General features: G+C 42.5%; 1 protein-coding gene across 4 annotated transcripts in view; it reads left to right on the top strand.

Annotated features, from left to right (window-relative positions):
* drosha (drosha ribonuclease III) overlaps positions 1-20,740 on the top strand; it is a 91,795-nt gene that overhangs the window by 33,210 nt on the left and 37,845 nt on the right. For all 4 annotated transcript variants that reach the window (XR_013289630.1, XM_077553886.1, XM_077553887.1 and 1 more), the window contains exons 18-23: positions 552-690; positions 833-893; positions 1,614-1,673; positions 6,235-6,334; positions 7,377-7,479; positions 17,324-17,394. Coding sequence is in view for 3 of the 4 variants with exons in the window: in XM_077553886.1 (XP_077410012.1) it covers positions 552-690; positions 833-893; positions 1,614-1,673; positions 6,235-6,334; positions 7,377-7,479; positions 17,324-17,394 (534 nt within the window). In the remaining variant the exon portion in view is untranslated. The remainder of the gene's footprint in view (positions 1-551; positions 691-832; positions 894-1,613; positions 1,674-6,234; positions 6,335-7,376; positions 7,480-17,323; positions 17,395-20,740) is intronic.

Raw genomic sequence — 20,740 nt, forward strand, 5'->3', positions numbered from 1 at the left:
AAACTCACCTGTGGTTAAATTCTTTTGAACTATTTTTTGTGTGTAAAATGACATTTTCAATCAATGTGGGTTTCATTTTTGGTGCTGTATGCCATAGAAAATGTTGCTTCTGTCAAGGTTGAAGATTGAAGTAGTCCATTTTTGTGACTCGAGTCGTGCTTAAAGCTCATTCTTTTAAACACTTTCACACAAACGCAAAAAAAGTATAAGGGAAAAAAAAAAAAGCTTGCTTTGTACAATTTGTCCCACTTCTCATCCTGCATTTCGCATACAGGCCTATCTTTTTTTCTTTTGAGGGAGCTTTAGTGTTTAGCGTTCCCCCAGAAATGCCACCTTGTGCAGCCGCACACTAGAAACACTTTACATTCTACAAACTATTCAACCTTCAACCACCCGCTCTTAGAACAAACCTAAATGGACCTAATCGAAGTCCACTGAGTTGATTTGCAAGAATTTGTAGATCAGGCGAAGCTTCCAAAAAGTTTCTCATGAATTTGATTTCCTGCTGGAAATAGTTTCCCATCCGTCATGCTGCTCTTCCGCTTCCTCAGTTGGCCATGACACATCCTAGTCACCATCTCAACTTTGGGATGAACCCCGACCACGCCCGCAACTCGCTGTCCAACTGCGGGATCCGTCAACCCAAATATGGTGACAGGAAAGTTCACCACATGTACATGAGAAAGAAAGGTGAGGACTTGCACCTTTTGTGGTGTTTTACGCCACCTCTTCTTTTTCTTATTCACCTCCTTCTCCTTTTGTCCTTCTCATTCTTCTCCTATTCACCCCCCACGTGTTTTGACCGGGCCACCCTGCCGCTTTTCCCTTTCAGGAATCAACACTTTGATTAACATCATGTCCCGTCTGGGCCAGGATGACCCGTCCCCCTCCAGGTAGGCCGCCTGCCGCCGCGCGAATGCGTCGTCATGCTATCGCTAACCATGGGAGCAATCGAAGGCAGCAGCCTCGTGATTAAGATTCCCGGCAGGCCCGCTGACAGGAAAATTAACTCGTAATGGCGGAAGGACGGGAGATCTCGGGGCAAATGAAATCAACTCATTTTATGGGCGTGCCAATGCCTGCTCAGGATTACCTTCACCAGGGAGGTTTTGCTTTCATGTCTGATTGTAAGCAAGATGATGCAAAAAAAAGATAATAATAAGCCACAAGATATGAAAAAGGTGACTTTAAACTATGATGTACTTATGGGATTCTTATTTTCCCCTTAAGCAATTTTTTGGCACCATTGTTTGGTATCAGGAGAAATAAAGTCAATTTCATAAGGGAAGAAAAACCTTGCGTCATGTCATTGTATATTCTGGAGGCGAAGAAGAAAAAATCGATTAAAATCATAAATTGTTTTTTTTTTATTTTTTTTAATGAAAACTCTCAAAGATTTTATTTATGCCTTTTGTAATTGTATTAACAGAACAAGTTGTGAAAAATGTCAATGTTTCTGGAGTGCTGGTCGTCCTCTTTCACTGGGCGCTAAACGAAGCAATCAGGGAGGACTTCCTCCATTTCCTGGCGTCGTGGTTCATCATCCACGCGCTGCTATTCTGCTTGTTCTCTGCCGTGTTTCATGTTGTACTTCTCTCATCCCTCGTCCGCAGGATCAATCACAACGAGAGGTTGGAGTTCCTGGGCGACGCTGTCGTGGAGTTCCTCACCAGGTGAGAAGAAGGTTCCGCCGCCGCACCTGATCGACGCAAGCGCTAATTGAAGGCGACTGCAATACTGTCAGCCTTTTCCTCACCACCGCCTCCAACCGCTTCACTTTCCTCTCATCGTCTCCATCTTTGGGTGTCTGTCACAAGTCTTCTCTGCACTTTCGGCATGTGGAGACAGTGATTTCCTGGTAATTGGAAGCGTGGATGTAATTTCTACCTCCCCCAACCACGCGCCAATCTTTTTTTTTTTTTTTGCGGGCCTGAGAGCTGTCATGACAACTTGCAATTAGCTGTCTGCAAGGCTCAGTGTGTTATTGACTGCGGGGTGCGCGCAGTCGGTCACTGATGCCTGCCACTTAGCTTAGCCCGGGACTAATTATACGTGGCCATTATTAATCGAGCACACCACCTACGGCGAGAAACCACCCTCCATGCTTGTGATTCCTCCTCAAGCAGGATTTGACCACAAGGAAATGATAGTCGAGTGGCAAAATTCAATGATTTGTCAACAAACAAATGAAGTTACTCGAGAAAGCATGCAGATGGATTGGAATTACTTGCATAAATGCTTCTCATCTTTACATTAGAATAGATTCAACACAAAATGTTGACCCCGTTTAATACTTGAAATTGACCCGTTTTGGACCGGTTTATCGGAACAAATCCATTCAAGGACAATGTCATAAAAGGACAATCTTGTAAGACATACTGTCCCCTCCAAAAGTGTCGGAATGCCAAGGTCTCTTCCTTTTTTGTTGTTGTTGTATACTGAAGACATTTGGGTTTGAGATGAAAAATGAATATGAGGCAAAAGTTAAGAATTCCGGATTTTATTTCATGGTATGTATTTCTAAATGTGTTAAACAACTCAGGAAAGCGCACCTTTTGTTTGAATCCACCCACTTTTTACATGAGCAAAAGTATCAGAACAGATAAAATTAACTAGTTTGCTCCCCAAAACTCACGTTCTATTTTAAATACTGTATTACCAAACTCCCAAAGACGTATTTATACGTTTCTTATGTCAGCAGGTGGCAGCAGAGTATAAGAGATCAACTAGGGCCATGTTGCAACAAAATCTTTCCCCCACTGTTTTAAAGAAATTTGTGAATAATGATGAAACTTAGTTATATTCTAATGCTAATTGTTGCAAAACAGAAACTGATAAAAATATATTTTTTTCCCTGATAAAAGAAGAGTCTCTAATCTTTCTTTTGGTAGGTTCCATGTTTTTATAGCAATAGAACACAATATTCTGTGGGCCTTGTAAAATCAGTCCAAATTCAGTAAAACAGTTTGGAGTGAAGGGGGTTGCTTCAGTGAAAATGACTGCGAGTGAATGAGTTAAAAGTGAATAACATTTCATATTTGGGGGCATAACTCTTATTTTCAATATAACTGCATCAAGTCTGCGATCCGTTGACTTGACCTGACTGTTACATTATGCATTTGAAATGCTTTTCCAGGCCTTTGCTGCAGCCTGTTTCAGTTCTTGTTTAATTCTGGTGGCTTCTCCCTTCTTCAGAAGGACTTGACCTTGCCGTTCCAATACATTTGGAGGGGAATGAATGATAGTCGGGGCGCTTGACGAGCTTGTTTGGGAATCAGGATAAAAACAATCCGTTTGCTTTTATGCGTGTATTGTGCCTCATGGAAACATCCAACTAGCGTTTCTCTCAACCTTCCGCTTCCTTGTGCAGACATTTGTACACCCTGGACTGGTCACCAGCCAATGATTGGGCACATAGACAAACATTTGCACTCATATTGACACCTGTAGACAATTTAGAGTCTTCAATTAGCCTTAAAAGCTTCTTTTTTTTTTCATTTGGAATGTGGGAGGAAATCACTGGAAAACCCACGCAAAAAATAGTCTTTTTTTTTTTTCTTTCTTTCCCTGCGCTGGCTTAAGTGCAAATGGGGGAGAAAAAGCATGTCTCATTGGTTCACAGCCTCTCACTTTGTGAGACAACAAAGAATTGGCCGGCACTTCCCGTCTTGCCATCCTCTGCCCACGTCTTGGATTGTTAGCGTCGGATGAGACATGCTCAGCCCGCGTTCTGGCTCTCTGAATTATTTATTAGCCTCTTGTCCAGTTAAATGGCTACAGCAGATCCAACCAAATGCCTGCTGCACACACACAAACGCACACAAACGCACGCACACACACTCACTCCACAGCACGCTGCCCCTCGGAGGCCATCTGAGGCGCTGCTGTCCAGCCAGCAGAATATTCTGCACATGGAAGCAGCAATGCGGGGCCAGCCCGTGTGGCACCGCTTCTGCTCGCAGAGGAGTCTGGAGGACGCTTTTAAAAGCAGATGATGTAAAATAAATAAGTCCTGCAGCAATATTTGTGAGTAAATATTTCAGCGGAACTAGCAAGTAAAGTTCAGTCACAATCTTGGACGAGTTCCTCTCAGTGTCTTGGAGCCGATTCATGTTTTGGGAGCTCGTGTGTTTTTTCCTCTCATTCTGGAAATTCGCTTTTAGCTCATTCCAAAGGTGTTCGTTTGTACCAAAATCATCCAAGCGTGCCGACATGGACAGAAAAGGAAGTCCCCCAAAAGGCAAAAGCCTACAATTGTTTGATACATCATAAGATGAACAATTAACTAACTTCTGATTAGTTCATTGATCAATTTATATTTTTTTTTATCCAAAGCGTTCATATAAAGTAGCTCTGTTAGCAGGGGTGTGTAAACTTAAGTGTCAAGTGCTTTTTTTTTTTTTTTAATGAATAGAAGAGTGAGGTCATTGGTAGAAAAAATTTGAAAGAGGAACAAAATATTTATAAATGAATATAAACAAAATAATTTATTTTAATAGTCCAATAATACTTTTTATTCATCTAATTTCATTTGAACTCATATTTTATATTATTTCTATTATTATTTTACATATTATATTTTAACATTTGCAATGAAAAAATTGCCCCATTATTTAATTATATAAATTAATCCAAAGTGAATAAAACAAAAACAAAAAAAAGTCATCACAGTGCTGGGTGAGCTCAGCTTGCGAACGTCACATGACCAAACCCAGAAAATAGCCAGGTGAGCCCTGATTGGTTGTTAGCTGAGCCCAGAGCAACTATGATGTCATCATCAATCAGTTGACAGCAAGTGGGAAAATGGCAGCCTCCTGAGATGAGTACAAATGTGGATTTTTTTTGCTTAATTCATATTCCATAAATGCAAAATTAATCAGAATTTGTGTTTAGACTAGTAGAGGCACACAGAACATTTTGTTTTAAACACTTGACTTCCCCTTTATTGCAACATGCTCGATACAGAATGGTCCATATTTTTATTTCATACTTTCCCCTCCTCTGACCTAAAAGTAAACTTTCTAATCATTTCCATGGAATTAAAAGTTTGTATTAATTTCAAGCGCTTTGTTTCCCAGCCAACATTCCAGCAGGAATTTGGGCAAGTGAACGCCACCTGCGTTCCTGTCCCGCCGTTGATTACAAACGACTGAATTAAATGTCTGCCGGTGATTCGGATGAAATCAAAATGACACGCTGCAGGTTTGGCCGACGCTGGCTGGTAATGAAAATGGAAGCGGCTCGCCCCGGAAGCCAGCTGCGAAACCACCGATGCGTCCGCTGGCGGGCTCCGACCGGCTCGGGTCTGGAAACGCCTTGAAAAGTTCAATGAATGAATCATGAGGGAGAGTAACTCACCCGCCCGCCTTCAAATGACAGACGACACGTTGGTGTCCATTGTGGATTCCGTTACGAAAGAATTATCCGTCCATTTTCAATGGCGCTTATCCTCATTAGGGTTGCTGGAGCCTCTCCTTAAGTTTCTCTCAATCACCCTGGAAAGATCACCAGACACTGCGAGGGCACGTGCCAGTCACAATAAAGAATGCAATTACAATTCAATATGTAATTGATTAATACCTTGTTAAATGTATTGTAGTGTAGTTTTTAATTTGAGTCACGACAGTTTATTTCATGAGATAAATAAATTAAAATGTACAAAATAAATAATGCTTTGTATTTAAAGGAATTGAGTGGGCTCTAATAAATAAATAAAAAATAGGGGTGTCAAAATTAGCGTGTTAATTTTGAGTTATTTAAAGTGCCTTTAACGCCACACATTTTTTTAACGCGCGATTAATGACCGCCCTTTACTTAATTTAATTTGAACTCAATTTTATGAATTATTATGAAATTACTGTATCAATGACTAAAACATGCAACCATATTTCTTTTAGTTGAACATGTTTTTCCACTTTTCTATTAACAAGATTAGAAAAAACATTTTATTGTAGGTTTTATTCTAGATTTAGAACCGATATAAGATTTGCAATTAATTGTGAGTTTACTATTACCAGTAAAAAATGTAATCGCCTGACACCCCTAAAAAAAACAAATAAATACTGTATATGCGGCTCACCTGTCATTAGTATCTTCAATGAAGCTACCGCCATAAAGCCATCTCCCAGATTTGAACCCCCCCAAGAGAACTGTGAAGCAGACTCGTAATCCACTTTCGCGCAATGCTGCCTACGGTCCAACTTACCCATTTTCTGTGTGTGTTTGTTTCCGCAGTGTCCACTTGTACTACCTTTTCCCCACTTTGGAGGAAGGAGGCCTGGCCACCTACAGAACAGCCATCGTGCAAAACCAGCATCTGGCCATGCTCGCAAAGGTGAGCCCCCCCCCCACCCCTCATGGTGGGAAGGTCCTCCAACTGACAGGAGATTGTTTGAGACTCCACTTCCCTTTAAGGGGGCACAGGGGAGACCCGGGATCCTGTCGAGCTGCCATCCCCCTCCCCGTTTCTTCCCTCATTTTGCCCTTACAGCTTTGTAATTGGAGTTAAAAGGTGCTTGTTTGGGAGGAAGAGCCCGGGGGTCCCGGGGGGCCCCTGTAGGTCTTCCGTAAACACTGCAGGCTTCAAACCTGCGCGACCCCTCATCCCTTCCCTCCTCATGCCGGCTGAGCTCGTTGGAGTGGCTCGCCAGCAAAAGTCCACAACGGCACCGGAGCGAGAAAGCAATTAAAAAGTTGCATCTTTCATGTCGCTCCCCGCTGAATACAAAGATGCCGCCGCTCCAATCGGCATTAGCGCCGCGTCGCCGGCGGACTTGTTTCAATTTGCCGCTCGCGCTGTCGTGAGCGCCATCCAGCGCCTCGCCGTTGCCAAGTTGCTGGAGGACACTCGTAATTATCTTTTAAAAATTATACATGTATATTTATCCTCACAATCCGCCGCATTGAGGACTTGAAAGTGGGGAAGTCGCCCTCGGAATTGGAGCCGTCGTCAAATGCGGCGTTTGAGTCGCAGGGGGCGGCAGACCCCCAACGGTTAGCAGCCGTAATTAAGTGGCACCCTGGCTGTTTGTTTGCGCGTCGGCTGCGAGGCAACTTGGACTTTGGATGCACTTCACAGGAAGTCAACTTGCAGCTTGCAAGTTTGCAAAAATGACATCATTTCGCACTTTCAAATGCTATTCATCACTTCCATTATCCCACCCACCCCCAAACAAAACCTACAATGTGTTCGTTACTTTTTTTTTTAATGATGGCTGCCTTTAACTCCTTTGCTTCCAAAAACGTATAAAAACGTTCTATTTTAAATATTGCCATGGTCCCAAAAACGTTTTGAGTCTTGCTTATAAGCAATATCAATTAATAAAAAAAAAAAGATTCCAGAAGTTTCTCTTTTTGAAAGTGGTCCTCTTTTCCAGAAACTGGAGTTGGATCGCTTCATGCTCTACGCTCACGGGCCAGACCTGTGCCGGGAGTCGGACCTGCGGCATGCCATGGCCAACTGCTTTGAGGCCCTCATAGGTGAGACTGTTACCTCCGCCAAGGAGTTTTTAACTCCAAATGATGTTCTCAACAACAAAATAATCAACTTGTGCGTTATAATGGGTGAAAAACAGGAAATGAGAAATGTTCTGTATATGGAAGGTGTGAAAGCAAGTGATGCCCACGTATCTCCTGTATAAACAGCGGAAATAACACTTCAATTAACATTCTTAATGAGTCATGAATAAATACATCACACCTCCCAATATTGGCTAAATAACAGAAATGCTGTGTGTCTTTTAGCTGTGAGCAAATACAGTTAAGTAACTCAACTTAATTTTTTAAGTTTTTTAGAAAAAAAAAAAAAAGAGTGCAGTAAAAATGAAATAGAGCATAAAATTGTACTGTAATGCCTTCACATGTGGGCAAGGAGAGCACCAGTCGCTGATGCACATTATTTTAACTCATTCACTGCCATTGACGGTTATAGACGTCAAATATTCATTTGAACTATTTCTATTGGTTTAACATTTTCTTTCCCTTTTGTTAACAAGAGTATGAAAAATGACAATTTTTTAAATTGTACTTTTAGAACAGATATAAAATGTGTGATTAACTCTTTGACTGCCAAAAACGTTAAATAACGTTTAGTAAAATCCTATGGAGGAGTGCCAAAGACGTTAAAAGACGTTTGTTTCAAAACAGAGGTGAAACTAACCATTTTCTATTGTTGATTACTGAAAAACGGAATAAGGTAGAAACAAACTTTTTTTTTCTGATGAAAGATGAGAGTCCAATCTTTCATTTGGTAGTATGTGTGTTTCCATAGTCCAAACACATAGTTTTCTGTGGACCTTGAAAGATCAGTCAAAAATGCTTAAATCGGCTGGCACCCACGGCATCCCTTTTCTGAAAACATCTGGCAGTCAAAGAGGTAATTACAAATACAAAATGAGAACACTCGAACCAGCCAACCTTAACTCCACCTCCTGGTGTCACTCACTAGGCCATGCCCCTTAAAGGCACATATTTAGCACACAAATACTAACGGTATGTACAATGATTACACTTAACATTTTTTTTTTTTTTTTACATTATGCTTTTATACACTGTAGAGATTTTATTTATTTAAGTAAATAATAAAAACAAAATAAAAGTGTATTTATTTATTTTAAAATTATATATGTATTTATTTATTTTTAACATAAGATGATTTGGTATAAATGATAACTTGAGTGAATGAAACCCTCAAGTCAAGGTCCCACTGTACAAATAATGCACTTAATGCGATCCAGGTTGCTTTTGGCAGCAATTTCAATTTTATTTAACATGCTGCGATGCTTCTTCTATCTCAGTCCCATCTTGTTGTCTTTGTGTCGGATCTTTTTTCCATCCTGTTCCCTTAAAACCTTACTCCCTTTTAGCTATTAAGATCTTAATCTGAGTGCCGGTTCCTGCCGTGGCGTTTGCTCCCGGCCGCGGTACGCACCTTTGGGCAACCCCCTTATTGCCCTTGCTCTTGGTGGTGTCACATGCGCGCACACACCCGCGTGTGCGCGCCAGTCCCGCCGAGCTAAGCTCGACTCCTGGAAAGCTGCAGCGTCTGCAGCTTTTTCTTATCTTATCTCCGTCCTGATTGCCGCCTCGGCTGCAGAGAGCGCCTCGGCTTTCAAGAGATCTTCCTCCTCCTCCTCCTCCGCGCGTCAAGCGGAAGTGCTGACTGGCACCGTGGCCCCCCTGTCGGCCCCGGGGCCCCCGCACTTGTCACGGGTTCATTATCGGCCGAGACAAAGTAGTAATCTATTCTGTCCCGTGGCTGTCGGCGGCGTTCTCATTGCGGCGCACATCCGAGCGACAATGCCATGCTGGAAGCCTCCTCGCTTTCATCCCCCCCCCTCCCATCTCCAATTTCAACTTAATAAAAGTGATGAATAAACACGCTGTTCTGAGGGAACCTGCGCGAGGAAAAGTGCTGTCAGAGACACGCTGCCAAACAAGCGGCACACAAAAAAAATGGCAGACGCGAGGAAAAGTGACGCGCCTTTGAGGGCGTCACTTTCCCGTCTGATGTCGCCTTTTTTCTCTCGCTGGGACTTTTTGTCATCTTCATTTCAGTTTTGGCGCTCAAACGCCGTCTTCAAGACCTTGTTAGCGAGCCGTCTCCGACTTGCTCCCCGCGTCTTTTGTGCTCTCGCTCGGCTCGCCTCTTTTCCGGCGCTCTCATCTCGGCTTTGGCTGTTATTAGCTGGGAGACATGCCACGCACGCCATGAGTCATGCTGTCACTGTTGCCACCCCCCAAATAACAAATAACACTTTCTCCAAGTCTCAGCAAGCAGACGATTCACCGTGCAAGACAAGCACACTGCATTCTTTACTTTCCGAAGTACCACCATTTTTTAATAGCAAGAAGGAAGCGTGTTGTTTGACCTTTAGTAACCCTCATTGCTGCCCCGGTAACATCACAAACTCCATTCAATGGCACCTCCTTGATGAATTCACATTTCGTCTTCCTGTTTTGTTTCAATTAACTCTTTGAGTGCCATTGAAGTGAAATGTCATCAACGGGAACCCTAACGAGGAGCGGCAGAGACGGAAATTGTCGTCAATTAACTCTTTGACTGCCAGACGTTTTCAGAAAAGGGATGCCGTGGGTGCCAGCCGATTTAAAGCATTTTGACTGATCTTTCAAGGTCCACAAAAAATTATGTGTTTGGACTATGGAAACACACATACTACCAAATGAAAGATTGGACTCTCATCTTTCATCAGAAAAAAAAGTTTGTTTCTACCTTATTCCGTTTTTCAGTAATCAACAGTAGAAAATGGTTAGTTTCACCTCTGTTTTGAAACAAACGTCTTTTAACGTCTTTGGCACTTCTCCCTAGGATTTTACTAAACGTTATTTAACGTTTTTGGCAGTCAAAGAGTTAAAAAAAAAAATTCTAAGGGAATGGGCAAACAAAATTATTGGTCAGCTCTGGTTTCAGAGTAAAGCTGGATAAGTAATCAATAATAATTGGGTCTCTTTTAGATGAGATCACGACGCTCACGAACATGGCGCGTCTTTGGAAATGTGACCGTCGCAAAAGAGAAAAAATGATGGAGGTTATTTAAATTTATAAGTAGAAGCTATGATGTGCAGTACAGGCCAAAAGTTTGGACACACCTCAGTCAATGTGTTTGCGTTATTCTCACGACTATTTCCATTGTAGATTCTCACTGAAGGCATCAACAACAAGTTTCATATTTGGAGTTATGTGAAATAACTGAAAACATGTTTTATATTCAAGATTCTTCAAAATAGGCACGCTTTGCTCTGTTGACTGCTGCGTCAAAATGCTCTACATTGGCTGGCACTTTTTTTTTTTTAATGGCCAGCATTGATTGTAAGATTTAATTGTCCCTGTGTCTTTTTTTATTTTTTATTTTCGTTTTAGACCAAAAAAAACATTCTCTTTCTTGCTTTCTTCCTGTGTTGTTTTCCTCTGCAGCATGTCGAGGCGGCGCACCTGTTGAGCCGCCTTTAATCATGTGTCATCTGCATATTTCACAACAAACTTTCTTTGAGTCAAAACAATGCCGCTCGTTTTCCTCTTCCTTTCTTGTATTTTTTTTCTTTTTCCGCTTTCCTGTCATTTCTTCTGCAGACAGGTAGTGACACGGACAACCTCGTCAGGGTCAAATCTCAATTCAATTTTACACGCCGGACACAATTCCTAATTGCTCAATTGATTCGTCACGCCCGCCCTCGTGCCCGAACTCGAAACGGCGCTTTGCCCCCTCCTGCGTTTCGAAAGGCGCTGCTGGAATATGACGCACGCATAACATTAGGAGTTGCCTGGCGGTGCGCGCTAACGGCTTAGCGTGCGTGTTTTTTGACCTTTGTTTTATTTGTTTCTCTGGCGCGGTGACCGCTGAACCTGCGCTGCGTTGCAAGTGTCAGATAATCTGCTGCTTTGCATGGGCGCAGCGCAGAACGCGTCTATCTCCCGAGCCGGCGGCGGGGCAATTCTCTGGCAGAGAGAAAGAGCGAGCGAGAGAGAGAGAAAGGCGGCGAGGCTGCGAAGGAATGGAAAGCAAAGGCATCTGCAATGCAAATAGGTGCCCTGCAACCCTGAATAATAATTCCAAGTGTTGAATGGAAATCTTGCTTTTCTGATCCTCTGTCATTAACTTCTGCCAGAGTGGGCCATTCTCATTTGGGCTCTTTTGGCCTGCCGCACCTCCCTGTTCTCCGGCGCCCACTTTACCTCTTTGGTCTAGAGAAAAACCACTCGCCGCCTTCATAGAAACGCTTTGCCCTACTGTTTTGCCTCTCAGGTCCTCGACTCCGATAAGCCTGCCGTGGCTTCCTTCCGACTGAAAGGAATTGAGAGAAAGCGGCGCGAGCTGGCGAAGACGAAGAAAAGAGGCCCTCTCTGTTTTTATGGCCCTAATTTCCTTGTACAGTTGATCTGTGGATTATACGCTGCCAGCAGCCATTGGGGATACAGATGGTGAACCTTTTGTGAGGGCTCTCTCTAAGCTCTTCCTATTAAAAGAACGGAGAGAAAGGATTATCTCCCGCTCGCTGAATATCAGATTCGTGCACAATGCATGCGGTGTGTTCGCTGAGCGAGCGCCGTTCCTTTTGTTAATTGCAGCAATTGTAGTTGCGTGCAGCTCTTCTTTTTTTGGGGGGTGGGTGGGGGGGGCGTTGTTTCTCTGACTTTTTGAAAAGTAAGATGTTTGATGTTGCAACAGTGCCCGCTCCCTTTTGTCGCAGAAAGTTTCTTTAATGTGTTGTTTTGCGCGTCCGTCTGCTGTTTCAGCCCCCATTGAGCTGAGAGGGAGCTTAATATATTATTTGATGGATTAGAGTCTGAGCGTTTTTGAATAATTCATTCTGGGTTATTAATGTGACTGTCAGCCGCTGGTGTTTCGTACGCTTTTTTAGTGGTCACGGAAGGCTCTCAGACATTGGAATTCTGCTCCCAAACATGGCGCAGTTGGACTGAATGAGGTTTCTGACAGATGCGGACCTTCATTAGAGGCGTACGTTTCTCCTGGAGAACTTGCAGCGTGTTCTTACTGACCTCCATCAAACATCCGGAGTGCACGTTCACTTTGCTCGCTGCTCTACTTTTGGCTCACAGTCGCACTTGACTGACTTGTCTGGCCCCGCCCCTTAAATCCGAATCTAACCATTGTCCGCTCTGTTGTCCAAGAGCAGCCGGATGAACGAGGGTCAGTTCAGCGTTCAACCTGCGGTTTAATGCTTTAATGGTGGCGCAGATCTGAGCCCTTGTGTGTATTAGCGCTGACAACTGCCAAGTAGCTTTCACACCAAGACAAAGTCAACGGAACGCTACACGATGTGATCTTAAGATAAACACAAGAGCGCCCTGCGTCTTAATATTTCATCTCTTCTCAAGTGGACAAACGTTCCTTCGGGCACTCCCAGAAGAATAGAAGCTCCAGATTTACACTTGTTGTTGTTCAAGGTTGCCTCGATGAATGAAGGTCAATTGTAGTAGAGGTCAACTTTGTGTGTGACGCCTCAAAAATCTTGTATTAGGGCTGAGAAACACCAAGTAGCTGCCAAAAAAAATTTCAACGTACACACAAGGGTCCTGAATTGTCCCTGAATTTCAAAGTACCTGTAAAGTCACAACAAATATGCTGTTCTTGCCACTAATGCCCAACATGTAACACTAATGCCCAACATGAAACACTAATGCCATCTGGTGGCAGCAAATTACGTATGACTCCTTTTTGCTGTTTAGTATATTCTTACTATTTGAAATAGCTTTCGGAATTACTTGCTATAAAATGACTATCACTTAACTAAAATACCGCATTTGTATTTGTTAACTATATTTGTTAACTTATATGTTAAATAACTAGAGTATGCACATTTTAAAATATGTTTTATTGTACACTTGCAACAGATAAAACTGTGCGATTAATTTCCCATTAATTTCACAAGTCAATCTGTTAATTATGATTAAAAACCACAAATCCCAACACTCCTTGTGCCCACATACGGTTGAAAGGATCCCCGAATCTATACCATATTTTCACAATGGACTGATGACTGGGGATGTCCCATGGCGGTAACGTGTTCCAGCTGTGGAAGGCGTGCGGCGGTTTGGCCCGGTCACGCTGCCGCTGGAAACGGGATGCCGGCGTCTTAATTGCTCGGGCCTCTTTGCGGCTGCGTGCCGCGGCTGTCAGCTGCAGCTAGGCAGGCTGCCGGGCCGGACCGGAGCGCGCTCGCACGTCTCCCTTTAATGATTGCACCAAGTTGTGCAATTTATCGGATGGCTTTGGGGCACACTTCTTTTTTTTTTTGCTCACTGACAGCCTCCTTGTCAGGGCCGCTCCGGCGTGAAGTAACTGCATATCTTGCTTTCTTCATCCAAAGGCCCTTTGATTGACACCAAAGGTGTTGCGTTGAGATTTTTAATACCTTTTCAAATCCCCCCGGGGGCTCTGCTGGTTTTTCCCTGCATTAACACCCCCCAAAACTCACCTCCACCCTCTTTCATGGGAGAACTTTTGAAAATGTAATCAGTGGCGAAAAGTTTCAATGACTTTGACGCATCCGTTTGGGAGCGTTCCAAATGTGCCGTGTCATCAAATAATGAAGTTAACTGCCTCCCGGACAGCCCGCCCCCCCTCCACGCACTCACACACGCAAATATATTATGAGTGGTAGTTAAAAGCCGTTGAAATTGTGTCTCCCAGCTGGTCTCCAGAGGCAACATCTGTCACGTAGCAGCATCTCGAGCTCTGCAGAAACCACAAATCCCCAGCGCCAATACTTAGCGCAGAGCGTCCCGGGAAGAGTCCCGGAGAGCTTCATGCGGTCGGCCCTCGCGCCCTCCCCAGCCAAAATTACACTTGACTTGCACATCTGAAAGGACTTAAACAGTGAGCTGCTGTTCAGACCACACGTGCCGCGCGACTATTTTTGAAAAACACTTCTTCGTCCAGATACAGGGGAGGGGAAATACCTCAGCCCACATTAATGGAGAGGTTGCAGATTGTCAAGTCAACAGGTGGTGCCAAAGCATCTTACTGTAAAATCTGGAGAAAATACACAATAACAACAATGATGAATCCAAAATCCACCATCTTCAATGCTTACATTGCTTTTATATATATATATATATATATATATATATATATATATATCTATATATATATATATATATATATATCAGGGATGTGATTTCTCCGCTAATTCGCGGAATCCCGCTTTTTTTATCTCCCCCCCCAAAAAAAAAATTCCAATTATTATTATTATTTTTTTAAAGTAGTTCATTGTGTATGCACATGACTCCGACAGATAACATCTTCTGCTATAACAAAGACATTTGTGGTATGCTCTAATATGAGTTACTTTTCATTTGGTCATGATACAATTATTTGTTCATGAAATTTGAACTCTTCAACATTATTTATGTGTTAACTTAGTAATCACATTAGTTAGATATGATGATATTCTCAGTGATAGTTTTTAAAAGCAAAGGCAGTCCAATGTTTTTGAATGTGACTGATTTTGAGTTGACTAAAACTGCCATTTTATATGGGATAGTTCAATATACATTGAAAATTTATGCTGTTGTTTTGTCTATTTCTTTGTCATGTGAGTGCATTGAAAGTACTTAAAAACACGGAAAACCCATGAGCTCCGGGGGGCCCCCAGACCCCCGGCTAAATTTTCAGATAATTTCACTTTGGTCAAATCACATCCCTGATATATATATATATATATATATATATATATATATATATATATAATATGAAATTGTAAAATGTACTCAAAACGCTCCTTGTAAAAGTTACTTAGAAATTGAGTGAAAAAACGTTAACAGGTTTTTTCAAAGTAAATACTTTTTTTTTTTTTTACAGTGACAATTGACATGCAGTAGAAAAAAACACTTAAAAAAAAAACACCCATCGCTGCATACAGTGTTGGACATGAAGTACAAATCTGAAATTTGGTGGAACCATAAACTTTCCAACTTAAAACCCAAGGCCACCTGACAATTATGTTTTCCATGTCACGACTGCGTTTTGGGTTTGAGATTCTCTTGAGATAGTTTCCAACTGTACAATTGACTAGTAACCAGTCCCGGGTTTTATCCCGCCTCTCACCCAAACTTAGCTCGCCACTCCAAGTCCCGCAACCCTAATGAGGTCAAGCACTGGAAAATGGATGGATGCTTGAACGTCTTTTAGCTCGTGAGTTTCCTTCAAATGTTGGTCATCAAAATAACTTCAGTCTTCACGTAATTTTCCAATCATGTGACCTCAAAGTGTAAGCCACATGACAGTTATGTTTTGTAACACGGGTGTTGACGTGATTTTAAGCGTATTTAGACTCTATGTGGTGTCAAGCTGGCCCAAAATGGCCCGTTTTGCCTCCAATACGTTCCTTTCAGCTCTTGGCCGACGACTCGTGTACACAACAAGTGAGCCGGAGGCTGCGAAAGCAACTCGTCAGTAGACTTAATCACATTTGAACAACATTTGTTCCACGCCAGCAGTTTGCCGGCAAAGGACACACCAGCCCGCCGCCGCCGCCGCCGCCGCCACCGATGTGTGTGTGTTTATTAGCGCTTGCCATTGTGTGTTTGTCATTTGTTTGTATTTCTTTATGGGCTTTTGCTGCGTGGCGCTGCAAATGGCCTGTTTGCCATCTGAAAGCACTTTTCCTTCCCAGATGATGAATCCCTCATATGTTTTTGATGTCTTTCATGAAAGCCGCTCGCGCCTTTCCACTGGCGCGCGCGCCTCATTTATGCACGTAATAAAAAGGGCTGCATGATTGTATACCCAATTTGCCAGGTGGTTATTACTTTCCAAATTGAATGAGTCGCCCTAAGTGTGATGGTTGCAAGTTGTGCGCCGCTTAAAGGCACTCTGATAGTTGCGGCGAATTGAGTAAAAGAACAAAAGATGCGGAGGAGAGCTGACTTGCTGCTGGAAGAAAAAAGAGCCAGATGCTGCAAATCATTCCCACAGAGAGAGAACGAGCGAGCGAGAGACACATTTGTGATGTTCACCCTGCCAGCAGCGTTCCTACATTCTGGACCAGTCCTTTAGTCCAATTTATTTTCTCTTCCTCATCTTTTATTGTGCGCCGCTTGCATAAAAATGTCTTTGGTTTCCAACGCGGATAAACAAAGCTGCATGTTATTTTATTTGTTTAAATATTTGCTGTGACTTTTAGAGTTCATTTTGCATCCAAAAGATACAACGCAATATAAACAGGCCTGTTTTTAATGAAGCGATTTCTCCATCCATTTTCTGTGGCGCTTGTCATCATCAGGCTGCCGAGTGACTTTTTGGTCAGGGAAGTAGGGATGCCGGATAATATCGTTGCCGATAATTATCGGAAATGATATAATTTGACGTCATACAGATGAACCAGATAATTAAAAAAATCTGCCAATAATAATTGGCAATTATCGACCAATTTGACGTCATAAAACGGATAATAAAGAAATCTACCGATAATAGACTTGCTGCATTTGTCCATCTGTTGTGGTTGTGGCTCAATTTGAGCCCAACTCCTCAACCCCCTCCCCTCTTAATTTTGCAAACAATTATTGGCTTACATATCGTTTATCGACATCGGCACTCTCTAAATGATTTGGCTTATCGGTATCAGTTGAAAATAGCATTATCGTGCATCCCGAGACAAACGCGTCGCCAGCCAATCGCTGGGCACAAACCATGCTCGCATTTGGCACCCATTGGACCATTTTGTGCCTTCAACGGAACTAACGAGGATAATTGTGGAATGTGGCGACTGTCCAATGTAATTAGTGATTTCAGATGTGTGCTTATTTATGGCGTCAATAAAGCGTGTGCGACGTGTGGTGCAGGTGCTGTTTATTTGGAGGGCGGCTTGGACGAGGCCCGGCAGCTCTTCGGACGACTGCTCTTCAACGGCCAGGTAACGTTTGACGCCGTCTCATCCGAAGCTTTTTCCATTCATCTCGTCAAGCCGTGTTTGTTTTTAGTCGCTCCCAATCAAGGCCGACGAACGCACGGCGGTCTTAGTCAAAGAAGCGTCATAAACATTGGCGAGTAAAACTTCACAGGGAGATGAAAGTTGGCCACAAGTTGACACATGGTACGATTTGAGAACGCGGTTTCACAGCCGGAACGTCTGCTCTTATTATTTTAAGCAATGCATCCAGACATGAAACATGCCTCACATTTGCATATTTATTTTCAACTGACGCTATTTGACTACTGATGCTCTTGGATAAAAAGATCGGGGAAGGGGGGGGTGGGGGTGGGGGGGTGCATCTGTAATATTCGGCGCTTTGAGATGGAGATTGAATTTAGTTGTCTCGCTTTTAGTGGCTTTCAATACACTTGTCAATAATGCAAAGTAATATGCACAGACGCAGGCACAACATCTGAAGCCTGGAACCTAATGAGATGTAATACGCACATTTTGCCTTTACAAAGACAACAGTGCTCACTTTTAGCTTTTGTAGCCAAATAGGCTACACGAAATATTAAATATTAAACAAGCCTGATGCAAGTTGGAAGATGCGCTGGACTGGATGAGAGTTGGAAGGATGTCAGGAGCAAATTTATCACAACTATTTATTCAAGCCTATGAAAATATTCAAGGCAGACGGCGATGCCCCGACAACAAATGCTGGTGTAAATATGTAGAACTAGCACATTTTGAAGTACACCCAAAAGTTCCCAAAATGGCCCTCAATAGCAGCTTCAAACTAAAATGGCCGACACTTCCTATGTCTTTTCAAACACGGGTTTGCGCATCTACTTAGACATTCCGCTGAAATGGCTTCAAAATGGCTTCTGTGGCTGAATCCGAACATTACAGGATGAATAAACTTAAATAACCTTCGTCGCATGCAAGGTCGCAATTTGGCCGCAACGGAGTACCGCGCGAATACTATTTTTAGACCGCAAGGTCACGTGACTTCAGCAGCTTGAACTGGAAGGAGGTCAAACAGAAGCTGGCTCGTTGACGACCTTTGCTAGTAGCGCTTGTTTTGTTCGCGTTTATCTCCCAAAAAAAAAACGCATTCAATAATGTTAAAAAAAAGGTTTGCGCCTCCTCAAAAGTCCGAGCATGAATTTGTTTGGAAGCCATTGTTGTCCCTTCTTGGTCGTTAATGGCAGCTGTTTACCCGGGGTGGTGGTTTGCGCGGCTTCACATTTGATGACGACATGTCTCGAACCAATCATTGGCCTCCAAAATAATTACGTTACGTTTTGGAACTGGGCTACTTTTTTTTTTAGAACCGCAAAAGAGCAGGTACCAGAAAAAGTGAGTAGAGTAGAGTAGAGTAGAGTAGAGTAGAGTAGAGTAGAGTAGAGTAGAGTAGAGTAGAGTAGAGTAGAGTAGAGTAGAGTAGAGTAGAGTAGAGTAGCGTAGCGTACCGGCAGTGGAAAAGAGGCTCAAATGGCCACTTCAAATCAAAATGGCAGACATCCCTGTCTTCTTGAGACTTTTTTTGTGTGGATCTTCTTACATTCTTACATTTTATGTTGCGAGGTCCAAAAAAAAAAAAGAAGTTGTTGCGCAAGTACTCAAATGGCAGTTCAATTGTCCGACGCGTAATGAAGATAAAGAAATGAAGCAATTTCAAGAGGGGCTTACTCTTAACCTCACCTTGCCTGCTCTGGACTTTTTAATAATAGATATTAAACTACAGAGGAGGACGGAATCTCATTAGATTGCGCCTGTCGTTACAGCATCGTGACTGGTCGCTGCTGATTTATCATGCACATAATCATGATAATGCTCAACCCGCTCAAGTCAAACAAAAATGTCGGATTGTCTCATCAGCAAACGTCTTGTTGCTGTTTTTCAATTGTTCACACTTCCTCGGGCTTGTTTGCCAAACTCAAACATCAAAATGGAAAGGAGAAGAAGTCAAAAGTGAAATATAGATGAAGTGCAGGGGGAACATTGCAAGTGTGCAGCAAGACACCTGCCGGTGTGTGCGTGCGTGCGTGCGTGCGTGCGTGCGTGCGTGATCGGCAGCCATAAATAATTGATGAATTCTTTAGTATTTGCATTTATCTTGGCCACGAGTGTTACGAGTCAATTAAAAGACTGCAGCAGATGCACACACACACACACACACACACACGCGAAACTCGCACAAGATGGGAGGCGGTCCAGCCCGAGTCTTTTGATCCAGACCTGAGTAGATGTTTGACGGAGCACATCAAAAAAGTTTGAGGACTAAATATTTGAACATCTCACAGCACAAAACTACAGGGGAAAATTATCATGAATTATGGATCACTTTTGCCCAAAAGTCAGAGCAGCTGGAGATCGCTGCGAGGATTAAAAGTGATCTTCTTAATTCAGATGAAATGTTTCAATTTACCACTTCAACTCCCCATCTTCATTATTTTCTTCGGGATATGCTTTTTCACCTGCACTTATTAAACTTTAAACAGGCGGACACTTGAACTTGATCAGTATGCCGATATTCGCCTTTAGTCGGGACGGATTCGATCTGTGCTCATTAAAGCTTTTATTGTTCGGCTCTCCTCGACACCGTCACAAAGGTAATCCCTTTTTAAATGTGGACCTTTTTAATCTGGCGGGGATTAGCCTGAGATTTACAGGTGCGACCCATTTAAAATAGTTTCATTGGACTGAGGAAAAAAAAGAAGTCGTTTTAACCTACTTTACAAAGGGAGCAGTCTGACTTAAAAACAAGTGTGCACTCGAAAGGGTACCAGGTGGGACTCCATATTTTTGTTGTCGTAAATATATGATGTTGCACGTTAATCAAACTGTGTGTGTATGTATATATGATTGATTGAACATTGGTATGAGTTGTAAGCCCTTATCCATTTCATATATGCAAAGAACAGAGAGAATTCACTAATTTATTTTTTATTAATTTTATTAATTAATTTAAACTAAATTAACATTATACACTTGTTTATATGTCACGTCACTGTATGTCGGTAGTAGTAAAGTAAATCTTTTCTTTTTTCTTTTTCATTTAAAAGATCCAGCCGCATTGTATCAAACCGAATGGTATCATTTAACTTTGAAATACTTTATATTCTACATTAAAGGTGCGTCGACATTAAATATGGTCAAAATTAGTAAGAGTTCAAAATTTTAAGTAAAGGAGATGGAATATGTGTTAGTTGAAATGTACTCTGTGTGTAAAAAAAAAAAAAGAAAAAGGCATAAAAGGTAAATGGAGCCACTCAAAGACAAAACAAAAGTCCGTTGTGCAAAAGTTGTACAACTTTGAAAGTTTGCGTCCGCCTGTGGA

Source organism: Vanacampus margaritifer, chromosome 20 (assembly GCF_051991255.1).
Source record: "Vanacampus margaritifer isolate UIUO_Vmar chromosome 20, RoL_Vmar_1.0, whole genome shotgun sequence".
NCBI lineage: Eukaryota > Metazoa > Chordata > Actinopteri > Syngnathiformes > Syngnathidae > Vanacampus > Vanacampus margaritifer.